The following is a 12,496-nucleotide window of genomic DNA, read 5'->3' on the forward strand; positions in this document are numbered from 1 at the left end:
ACCTGCTTAGTCTCTGAAAATATTCCACTTTCTCAACCAAGACTAACTCATTTGAGCTACATATAGAAAAGATCTCTGAACACACTGTTACCATTTGCATAAAGGCATGGGTTTATATAATTTTATCTTTCTTTTCAGAGATCTAATAAACTTCTTTCAAGCTACACATACAAGAAAGGCAAGTTCAGAAAGAGGAGTGAAGGAACACACATAACATCCAGAAATTTGGTCAACTCCTGTAAAGCTGACGCAGAAAGAAGACAATGTTCATGGAGATTCCACTAGCGCTATTCTCTAGAACACAACTGCATGGCTTCGTCAGCTATTTCCACAGATAAATTTTAAGTCAGTTGTAGCCATAATAGTAAAAAGGCAGCAATTAAGAAAATACAGGTTTGTGTTAAAAACATAACTTTTTTAGTCTTTCCCTCCTAAAAAATAGATTCTCAGCAGCTGCTAACAGCACATAGACCGATCTTCAACTAGACACATCTAGTTATGTACCATCTTAAATGCGGCACTGCTTACAACATTTTACTTTTTTCTAATGACATTACTAAGAATAATCTCATTTTTTACTTTTTTTTTAATACTCACGCTTTGTATCAAGCTGATTTTATGTGGAAATTAGAATTCAATTCGCAATGTATAAACATCAGTATTTCTATTTCTAAGTGATGCATTAAACAGTGAAATATTTATATATCTGTACTGTACTTTGTTTTCACTGTATCTTTCAAGATGTTTTTACTAGGGCAGCTCAGTCCCTGTGTAGAATAGTAAAAAGTATATTGAAAAAGTACATTAAACTAGTATGAATTTAGACTAATATATGCTGCTAAATAAAGACTGCAAGCTTTATTTCATTTCTGAATAGATGGAAATTGAACTTTATATTTCAATGAAACAAAGCTATAAAACATTGGCACAGCTTAATGCAAGCTTTAAGGATATTATCTACTAGTCTTCCAATGAGTTTGCAATAGTAAGTGTCATCAGGAATCCATGGATTGTCTTCTCGGGAATTCATAGCACATTTGAGATAAGTATCACTTAGACACCAGCCCAATGGGCGATTATCTTTGAGAGACCCAATTATGGCATGAACAAGTTTTCTCTTGAGGTTTGTGCGCTCTCTGAGATGCCTCTCATAATAGTGAAGAGTGTTGTAGAGGTAAGTCACTGGACGGTCTGCCAAGAAGCAAAGGAAAACAACAAAACACAGAAATAATTTCTAGCATCACTATTATGTTTATGGTGGCAAACATAAAATTAAAATCAAGAGCTCTACAAGACTAAGTTGTATGTATTTAAAACCAGCACATACAGAATTGATTCACATATTTCACTACACTCTATAACACTGATCTCCCTTTGTCTTGTACATATACTTTATGTGTTTGTAGAAGGGTAGAAGTTGAGCAAAGAAAGTATGTATTAGTAAACAGTTCATATCTTAATGATAACACTAATATATTTCTAAGTAAAGTAAACCATTTAAATCATCTCTTCGTATCAAAGGTACTAAATAGGAAGAATCCAAGTATGGTCACAGTAAAGAAATAATACTGTAAAATGTCAGGGCATAACATGGCAATGACATCTATACAAAAGCTCATTGCATACATACATTACTACATACAAAAGTGCAGTTATTGAAGTGTGAAAAAAATCAAGTTAAAATATTTTAATTTTAAACAAGGATAGATGGAAGAACTGGTTTTTAGCTGTTTCAGCCATGGTAACAGAAAGTTTGTAAGGACACAGGTCCAAGTACTTACTACTAGAAGGGAGTGAAAGGGAAAGATGTGAAGGAAGTATGAATAGCAAGCTACCTGAATAAAACTGAGTTCATTGTAGGCTGAAATTCACTAAATAGGCATTGTATTTCTCTGTGAATATGTACACAGCGCTTACAGAATAGGAAATGATTAAACACTGCTGTGCTAATAGATGAAAATTATAAATGAAGGAGATGAACAAGAATAGAATGATTGTAACAGGAATAAAAGTCTGTATTCACAGATAACCTACCATGGAATTTGTATAAACCTCCCAGATGATCCAATAACGTTTCTAGTGATTTGGACACTGGAAGCAATTCCAGAAATCTATGGATTACAATGTCAAACACTGGCAGAAAGCGCAGGCATACATTTCCAAAATAAATTGGCAGGTACTGGGGCTGGATCTGAACTGGGGGATTGACTTGCTCTGCCAAGCCTTCAAAATACAGCTTTTCCGGATATTTCTGGAGAGAAGGAAATTTAACAAAATCAAAAGTTCTTTCCTTAAAAGCAGTGCATTCAGCATTCAGCATCTATATTGCTTTAAAAAGACGCTTCATAACCCTCATTACCACGCACGAATGCAGTGAGATGATTTCACCATAAAGCTTACTAAAGAAAATTAATCTCTGAGTGAAATTACTTAGTTATTATGACTGGTAGATAACAACTTCTTCAGAAAAAACAAAACAAAGTTTGCTCAAAGGGGGTATAAGAGAGCATTAAGCATCCCAAGGCAAAGCTGAAAGCAGCCAGCACTTATGTGTCCCTTTGTCAAGGATTTTAAGAGAAAACCTAGGGGAAATCAGCACTACTGAAAATTTCTGCATCATATACTGAATCAGACCACTAGAAATAATATGCATGTAATAACTCCCTGGGAAAGAACCGGAGTGTACCCAAACATCAGATGAGTACAGCTGAAAGCTGAGCTTAGTCTTTTTCCTGTGACTGAAACTGCGACATGCCAGATTGGGCCTAGTAACCATGCAGCCACATCAGAACACTTTCCAGGCTAATATAATTTGCTTCCCTGCTACTCTTACACTCTTAGGCACTGTTAAGACACTGCTGATTTATCTTTTGACAGAACACTCCATTGGTACATCCTCTTCCAGCCAGCAGAAGCCACTATGTTTACAGCAGCATTAAAATCTCAACAATCCCCTTCCCTAACATATCAGAGTATCGTGTTCTTGCCACACAGGAGATGGAAGAAGTTTTAATAATTAGGAGAAAATGTAGGTTTAACTATTGTTATAGTCACAAAACACAAGAAGGAAATACGTTATCCCTGATGCATAAAAACTCTTGTTCTAAATGAATTTCAGTAAAACTAAGATTTTAAAATTATTGTATTTACATGAGTAAGAATGAATCTCCAACCAACTCTTCTGCTGCTTCTACCTTTGAATATCACTGCAATATAAAATAGTGTTTTTTAAATACTAGCCCAAATAAATTACTACTTACTAATTAACTCCAAAACTTGACATAGCTGTCCTGTCATTTACGGGAAAAAAGATTCTTCGGCTGATCTCAACTCCACAGAAAGTAAGACAACAAAAGAATTTTATTAGCTTTGATACCTTGTGATAACTCATATGCTTAGTATGCCAGTCATTCTGCAGCCAGTGCTCCGGAGAATTCTCCTTCACGAAATCACTCACTCTGTTTCTGAAATCGTTAGGCTTCAGTAAGAGTAACTGAATTATAAAGTAACAGACTTGAGCTTCATTTCCTTCATGACTACGCATTGCCTTAAACAAAAAAGATGAGAAAATACGGAATTACAGGTGCCACTGCTGTCTGCTTTATAATCCCTAAACATTTGCTATTACCTTAGGTATATCTGCACACAGATTCACACTGAACAAATGGTCTCTCCACTGTATTTTTCAAGTGAAGACACAGAATAGAGGCAGGTTCAATCACATCCTGTGAAAAGTACCCATCACATTTTTTATTCCATAGACAGAAAGTCTTACAAACTCCCCAGTGACAGCACATTCTCCAAGAATTCTAGCTCTCTTTCTGCTGTCAGTTCTCTTCTTGAAAATAATTACTGATAATGAAGTTAAGATTGCTACAAACTTCTGGCCACTCAGACATGTTTAAACCTCCGTTTGAAAACCAAACTAAAATTCAAACTATCAACTTTACATTAAGACATTTTAAAATGTAAGTAAAGAATAATTACTGAAGGAAAATTTAATTCTCACTAGTTAAGTTCTGCTTTATTTTGTAGGATAACCTGGAAAGACAGAGAATGCCATTTTTCTCCTTTTCTGATGAAACAGGCTGAATTCCAAGCAAAGATAGCATACTCTAATGGGTACAAAATTTTCCATTTGTTTCTGAATCACAGCATGCCATACCCCTTCTAACTTTTCAGGCTGCAGAAATAATTGTATAGGTCTGACCTCAGAGACTCAAAGCACTAATAACATTTAATAATACCACTTTAATGGTTGCTATTAAATAACCAAGAAAAGCTTCCCCTGAAGATTCAGAGAACAGTAATACTTTCATGTTGCCTATAGAAGTTATCTATTATTTTACTTGATTACTGGGTTAGCAAATAGTCACTATTTAAACCCAATGCATTTTTTAAAAGATTGCTCCTACAAAAGTGATGCAGAAAGCAGACTCTGCGTGCAGACATCTTATCTTCTAAGTCAGTACTTACCAAACACAGTATCAACCTGTCCAGTGTTACAATGTTGTATTTCCACACCATGTCATTGAGAATCTCAATACATTTATTGAGCTGCTGGCCTCCTGCAGAGGTAGAGAATTCATACACCAAGAAATCTGCAAATGTCCTGACATGTGCCACCAGAGCTCTGGCCCCAATTCTTTCTAACACTCTAGCAGGGAAGAAAAATATTACAACACACAAGCAAACAAACAAACAAAACAAAACAAAACAAAAAAACAACCTTCTGTTACAAGAATGCTGGCACAGATTTAAAAAGCAACAATTGTTACTGTTCTTAATACATCTTTAACTGGTCTATTTTATAAGAGTTAGTGGGTTTTAATACAATTGTCTTAAAAAAAAAAAGACAAAAAACCTCCCTTTATTAAGTGAACTGAAAAAAAACCCAAGCCAAAGCAAAAAACCCCTTAAAGAAACAGAATTCCAAAGCCTGGATACTTATCAGAAGAAATATTTCAGGTTGACCAATTCTTACGTATAGTCTGTCCAGAACCCATGCTTTAGTTATGCATTTTTAGTTATGCATCTCTTAGGACAATCTTCTACAACTCAATGCTAGCTTTCCTGCAGTGTGCATTTTAATATAATCATAGCATTAGAATACTGGTATGTCCTCACTGCACAAAAGAAAAACACCTGCTGTCATAAATATTGTTTCAACAGACCAAACAAGGACTGAACAGAAAGAATCTATTTTTCAGGGCTGAAGCTGATGCTGTTCTCAGCAGTAACAAGTAAAAAATTGTAGGATTACTACTTCTATAATAATTTTCATCTTGATCCAACATTTGTTTCTTTAAAAAAATATTTGGCCTTTATTCATGTATAAAGGTTATGTAAATAAATGCTTTATATTTTCAGTTTACTATTACAGATTGCCTGAAACATTGCCTTTACAAGTAAACTCCTTAATTCAAACACCTCATATCCTTGTCTCTTACCAGGAAGAATATGCATTGCAGACCACTGTGTGGTGTAATCAGTCTCAGACACCGCACAGCTATTATGATATGCTTGCTAACACCTTGCTCCATTCCTTTTTTCCATGTGCTCAGTTAATGAAAAAAGTGCAATCAAGCTGTTAATACACAAGGCCTATGTCCTCAGAACTGAGAATGTTGCTGTAATAACTTTGAAATAGCACATCTTTTAACTTCACCTGTAACCAATTTGATTAATGTGATCAGTGTCTAACAACATCTTCCATAGGAGACAAAGGAAAAGTGGGGGTGAACGTTGCGTAGAAAAGTGTGTGATAATATCATTCTCAGTTGTCATAGACTTCCACTTTCGGTATTCTTCTTCCACATTCTTTTTCAAGTTAAAACGACTTTCCTGAGGTACATTATTCTGCTTGAAGAATACCTGAAATAAAGTAGGCCTTGCTGTGACTCAGAGCCTAGAATAAAACACCTGAACAGGCAAATTTTTGCCTGACTTAACACTTTGTGAGTTTGCTTTACCATGACACCACAGTGACTGTTTTATCACTAACAAAGCTAGAGGACAATCACCACAAGAAAAAAGGCTTTTCCCAAATTATTTTTTTTTTTAATTTTTGAATTTTTAAAAGATCTGATTTACCTTCCACTGGAAGTACCAGTTGGCCAAACTTGGTCTTAGAATACTTCAGGATAAGCTAATTTTCTGAAGAAATGGCAATGTTAAAATCATGCTGCACTCTTTAGGGACTTAAGATTAATGTAGTCTGGACAGGAGAAGAATCTCACCAACTAGTAAAAGGCACAGGATCTTGTTAAGAGAGTAAATTGTTTGTATTTCCAATTATAAAATCATCAGGTTGAAACTATTACCTGCAGAGGAGCTGGAAAACAGCTTAACGTATGTGATGCCCAGTTATGTGGAGTAAAACTCATGATAGTCTGCAATATATCCTTGCACCAAGTCCCTTGAATTGAATCAGAGCCTGTGAAAAAGTCTAGAAAATGGATTGATGATATTAGAATTTCAGACAAAAACCCATTTCTTACTGGTGTTCATTTTGTAGTCACATACATTAAGGCTTTGCTAGTTCAGCTGGGTTTCCTTTTTGGCCAACTTCTCTCATCCCCTTTATTTGAATCTTATTTACTCTATAGAACAAGCTGGATGTTTTATTCTTTACGCTATTAACAATAACAAAATTATTTTTAGATTTTGAGCTAGAAATAAAGCAATCATGATTTTAATGTTTTATATTTAATTTCTTGTAATGACAGTAAGACAAGCTTTTGCTGATTAACTGATTAGACTTTAAAAAAATCATGAAGAAGATAATGATGATGAAATTGCCAGATTCCATTTTATATTGCTTTTAAAAGGCTGCTCAGCAGTACCTTTCCCAATTAAGCTGTAGGAAAAAAACCCACAAGCCTCGACCCCCAACCCCAGAGTTGATTTAAAATTAAAAGTTGAGCAAAGGTTAAAAAATAAAAAACCTAACACAAAGAAGTGCTTTCCCTTTCAAACCACCTGCACCAGTTTTTGTGAAATCAGTAGTTTTAACTCTCCAGCCAGTCTCCAGACTAGAACCATAAAAAAGGAGATAAACATCCCCCTCAAAGCTAGCAAAGACCTGACCCATGTCATTGGGCATTGTTAAAACATTAAAATACACAATAAAAGCTTCTCCCTCTCCCTTCCCCAAGAAAGCAAACCCAAAACACATACTACTTGTTCTTAAAGGTAAGCTGTAAAGGGGGTGTCTTCCACATGAGGAACATACTTGCTGTGAACAACCCGTGTTTTTTTAAAATGGCACGTATCAGTAATCAGTTCAAACATTCAAATTTAAAATAATGAAACTGAAAATAAAACAGTAAAAAAAAAATAGTCACACTGTATCTCTGTATAAAAACAAACTTTTCAACAACATCTGATTCCGCTACTGCTGTAATAATAGTCTTTTGCCTAAGAACAAGTAGTTGGAAATTAAAATTACTTTTTTCAAAATCAGAAGTGTCTTAGGACTGGGTCATTTCCAGGATATTCTATTGAACAGTATTTTACAGAAATGACTTGATTACAGCTTTCACTTACACATTATCTCACAGTACTGCTATTACCTGTCACATGTGTTGCCCTTGCTAGAGTTAAGATCAAAGCCCTGTTGAGCTCTTCTGATTCTGCCGAAAGAACTGTTTTGGGATCACTGAGGAAACGTGTAAACTGTGGTTGGACTTCTGAGCTGCCTAAAGCTGTGATTAGCCTTAGAGCAGTACTCTCAACACTAAAAGAGGGAAACAGTCCAGTTAGCAAATAATGCTTATACTGCTGCTTCTAAGATTCAAAAAATACCTATTTTTCCACTTCAAATAATATAAAAACATTTGTTTTGAAAGTGACATTCTTAATATTTTGGAAAAGTTTGCTTTTACCGCTGTTTAATAAAATTGTTATCAACTATTTAAGTACTGTATTTTCAAGTAAAGCTCTCAAAAATGAAAATTCCAGCTGCAGAGCCCCTGAAAAAGCACCTCTAGTCCCTCCAATTTCGAGCCCCCCCTTTTGTTATCTTTTAAACATCTTTGTCTAAACAAGGATAAATGGATAAATAAATATATGCTAAAAAGGAATAAAAAACTATGAATAATGCATGGAAAGTTTCAAAGCCAATCATCACCTTTAAGCAGACAGAACTAAATTGTCCTTATTAAAGAAATGAGGAAATACTGCTTTTGATTTGCATTTTATACACACTTTATTTTCCTGTGCTCTCGTTCAAAGTGTTTTTCACACCAGATAGGTTGAAGTAATTGAAAACACTTTTACAACACTGTCTTCAAAATGCCAAAGCCATAGGTTAGTTTACTCCAATCTAGTTGCATGCAATGCTTATCGAGTGACTTTTAACATCTGCATTTCACAGACTAAGACAACAAAACAAGGTTTAGGTGAATAAAAAGAGCAAGACCTTGAATTTAAGAAGAAACTTGACTTCACATGTTCTCTTTACTCTTGGTAAAGGATAAACAACTAAACAATTTGAAGTTCGACTAAGAAATTACTTTGTAATTAGACTTCCTTAATAAGAACTAATAACAAGGTTGGTCTGTCTCACTCACACACCCCCACAAGAAGTATTCTACTCCAAGAGTGAATGAACATTCTTTTCCCCAACTATTCTACAGCAAACCCGATTCTACATACTGATTCTCATACCCTATGACTTTTTTAAACAACAAGTTAAAGATTTTCCCTAGATTTATCTGCATATCAACTCTAGAGCTTCTTTAACCACCTTTTCCATCTTTCTTGTATCCAAATTTCCTGTTGTTTTATGTGTGGTTTATGATGATATAATACACATGCCATACAACAGAAGTGACACTTTCTTCTCCAGTCTCAGGTTCACATAGACACCATAGCTTTGTGCCAACTCCTTTACAGCTGCAGAGTGAATCAGATTACTTCCCTGATCTAACTGAAAATTAACTTCACTAAAGAACTAAGTGGAACCAACTTAACTCTTGTAATGGAATTAAACATCCTCTATAGGACTAAGCAGCGCAGTCCCACCAGCAGACAAGCCAGTCACTGTGACTACAAGTAGCAGGCACTGCCCTTTATCTTCAGTGCAAGCAGCTCAGCAGCCATTCAACACTCCCTGACATGACAGTTCTGTTGCACACTCCTGTGTTTCGACCTGTGACCCTGCTGCCATGTCTGCACAAGAGGCTGCCGCACGCAACTCTGCAAAATACTGCTACTGACATTTAACTGTATTTCTGAAACACGAACTGCTGAGATACCACAAAACAATTTAGCCACAAAACTAAAATGGGAAGTACTTATGTCCCATTTAAAACATAGTTCTCACACAGCTTTCTACACGATGAAGGAGGAATCTGTGGTTAAACATGGTAACCATCACCTACCACAGATGAAGCTGGTTCTGATTAGTTTGCGGCACAGCAGCCAAGGAATGAAGATGGCTGAGCAGCTGGACTCTGTAATGAGGCTGGATGTGATGCATCCGATAGCTAAACATTTCTAGCAGAGTGTGCAAAATTCCCCATGCATGAGATTTGAACACTGTTGGCAGGAGCTGACCTTGTGAATAAAAAGTTTTGTAAAGTAAGTTTTCCAAGTGATTACACTTTAAAATACAACTACAGAATACATTGTGGATAGACAGTTATATTTAGCTTCAAGACAGATACTTGATTTGAAAATTGTATTACCTCCAAAGAGTGCATGTGCAAGCACTGTCAGAAAAGGCTGTAAATGTGCAGAGCTCAATAAACTTTTGAATTAATGTATATAGCAGACATGTAAATTATTTTAACGACTGCAATTAAATATCATGTGCGTCTAAGTAACTTTGCTTACGATTTTCCATTAAGCATATTTTTGCACAATGCAGCGGAACTTAGAAGGTCCTGACCATACAAGTGATGGCATAAAGGGACAGCAGCACACTCATCTGAAATTTACTGCAGCACTAGGATAACTATTACAATTTCTTTTATATTAAAATAATTTATACATGTATTCAACATGTTGCATCATGAGATTTTCATTTTTACTACAGTCTCTAGTTGCATTAAAAGAACATGCTACTGAACAAAAGGAAAAGGAAAAAAAAAGGGGGGGGTTCTTACTGATAAAGCCTTTGATGCCCAAGGACTCTATTTCCATATAAACCAACAGGCGACTATAGGTTTCCACAAGAGCAGGAGCCAAGGCCACACTAGATTTTGCATGAGCCAACTTAATTACCCTTGTAGCTATGCTATGAATCAGACTGAGAAAAGAGAGAGAAAGTATTTTTCAGTCAAAAAGACGGACTTGAAAGTTAAGAAATTTATTAAGTAAATCAACAGATCTATACCTGACATGTCCAGACACAGGAAAGCTTTCCTGATGATAATTAGTTACGCACAGATTTACGAGTTTAAAATTTAAAAAAAGCTAGCTGCATACTGTACCTCATTTTGGCATGAACTGTAAGTGAATCCAAGAGATTCATTGGCAACGGGGTAATAGACCCTGATGCCATGCAGTTAGTCCCTGGAAGAGGTATCCTCATGCTGCCATTTCCATAAATAGTTTCTACTAGTACACCCATTGGCAAAGTGAAACACTCTGAATTGGTTGAATAAGCATTGCACAACAAGGCAATCTTGTAGTCATTCATCTGTAAGTTTTTATTTCTTAAACTCTGTTGCAAAAACCTGTGTGCCAAAGAGATTAAACGTTAAGTAGAAAGACACAGCCACAATAATCCCAGTCAAAAAATCTACTGTAAAATAGTAGAAAAAATAAAGTATTTATTGTGTCACAATAAAATTACTACATCTTATGCCACAGTTTTACTGTGTTACGATTTTCCTGCATCCGCGAAACACCTCAGGAGAAAAATACACTTCAATAACTACCTTTCTGGACAAAACTTAACATAATGCACTGCTTATCCACACTTTCCAAACCACAGCATAATAAAATTTAAAAAAAGTCAATTTGCTTTCAGATTCTCCATCAGTAAAAAAGATATATCATCTAAGAAGCAATGTATTATTTCCATTAGCTGTATGATAAAAACATTTCACTTTTTATGAAATATTTTGACTTTGAGCTCATTCCTTTGATAGACCTTATACAGCATCCCATCACACAATACATTCTGAATACAGACTTGGAGCTTTCTATTCCATTATGTCCAGAGACAAATCAAAACATAAACCCCCAAAACTCACTCGTGGTGATGTTTAAGAGAATGAGGAATGGGAATCTGTAACTTGGAGTTGTCACTATGGGCCTTCCGGTTCAGATGAATCCAAATACAGGTCATTGCAAAAGCATGAGTTGACTGGGGTTTGTTAATATCAGGTACAGGAATACACTAAAGAAAGAACATATGAATGTGACATATTGCATGCATTAATGTACAGAAAACAACTTAGCCAGCATTCACAAGGTCATTTTTCTTTTTCTGACTTGCAATACGATAAGCGACATTTTTAAAGAACATATTCTACCCTCATGTGTGTATGCAATTTTAAATCAAGAGCTCTGGAAGAGACCTGGATTTCAGTAACTATTCTGAAAAAAACCCAAACCAGTTTTAAGACCTCAGCAAATGGACGTTCATACTTAGAGTATACAAATTCAAGACAAATATAGTTACAAAGCATAGACTTTGACTCTCAGCCTCACACTTACACATTATTCAGATATCAAGTATGGTACATGCTTCCATAGTAGGTACTCAGTGATTCACCAATATGTTCTAAAATATCTAACTTGTCTAGCATCACCATTATACTTGAAGATTAATACATTTCCTATGAAAAGGAAGAGATACATCCCAAAATTCAAAAGGTTTTGCCTACAGACTCAGGAATATTACTGTCATTGGAAAAGGCACTCTGGCTCTCTCCTTTTGCCAACATCTGCATTTCTTTCTCTTTGGTACAGTTACTACTGCACAAGCACCACTGATAGTACAAATGTGACAGCAGCACTGCATAATCAAGTGTGTAGCAGGACAGATCCTCTTAAGACCAACAGCCATACATAACATTTAAACTGCTTGTGGAAGGTAACACTGGCAGGAGGCCTGCATGGATGAATAAGGTGCTCCTGGACAAGCTCAAACATAAAAAGGAAGCCTGCAGAGGGTGGAAGCAAGGACAAGTAGCCTGGGAGGAATACAAAGAAACTGTCCGAGTCGCCAGGGATCAGGTTAGGGCGGCCAAATCCCTGACAAATAAATCTGGTCAGGAGTGTCAAGGGCAATAAGAAAAGATTTTACAGGTATGTCGATGATAAAAGGAAGACTAGGGAAAATATGAGGCCCTCTTCATAAGGAAAAGGGAGACTTAGTCACCCAGTATATGGAGAAGGCTGAGATACTCAGTGACTTCTTCACCTAAGTCTTCTTCAGCAAGTGCTCCAGCCACACTGCCCAAGTTGCAGAAGGCAAAGGTGGGGACTGGGAGAATGAAGAACTGTCCACTGTAGAAGATCAGGTTTGAAAACATCT

At 35.9% G+C, this 12,496-nt stretch overlaps 1 protein-coding gene across 2 annotated transcripts in view; it reads right to left on the bottom strand.

The window, feature by feature from the left end:
* MED23 (mediator complex subunit 23) overlaps positions 1-12,496 on the bottom strand; it is a 47,533-nt gene that overhangs the window by 7,773 nt on the left and 27,264 nt on the right. For both annotated transcript variants that reach the window (XM_026844045.1, XM_026844044.1), the window contains 11 exons: positions 11,208-11,353; positions 10,440-10,685; positions 10,113-10,255; positions 9,387-9,561; positions 7,575-7,738; positions 6,324-6,448; positions 5,669-5,874; positions 4,477-4,657; positions 3,377-3,547; positions 2,035-2,251; positions 955-1,191 (listed from right to left, as the gene is read on the bottom strand). In XM_026844045.1, the coding sequence (XP_026699846.1) occupies positions 955-1,191; positions 2,035-2,251; positions 3,377-3,547; positions 4,477-4,657; positions 5,669-5,874; positions 6,324-6,448; positions 7,575-7,738; positions 9,387-9,561; positions 10,113-10,255; positions 10,440-10,685; positions 11,208-11,353 (2,011 nt within the window). The remainder of the gene's footprint in view (positions 1-954; positions 1,192-2,034; positions 2,252-3,376; positions 3,548-4,476; positions 4,658-5,668; positions 5,875-6,323; positions 6,449-7,574; positions 7,739-9,386; positions 9,562-10,112; positions 10,256-10,439; positions 10,686-11,207; positions 11,354-12,496) is intronic.

This window comes from Athene cunicularia, assembly GCF_003259725.1.
Source record: "Athene cunicularia isolate RWA chromosome 3 unlocalized genomic scaffold, athCun1 chr3_part1, whole genome shotgun sequence".
In the NCBI taxonomy this organism is placed as follows: domain Eukaryota; kingdom Metazoa; phylum Chordata; class Aves; order Strigiformes; family Strigidae; genus Athene; species Athene cunicularia.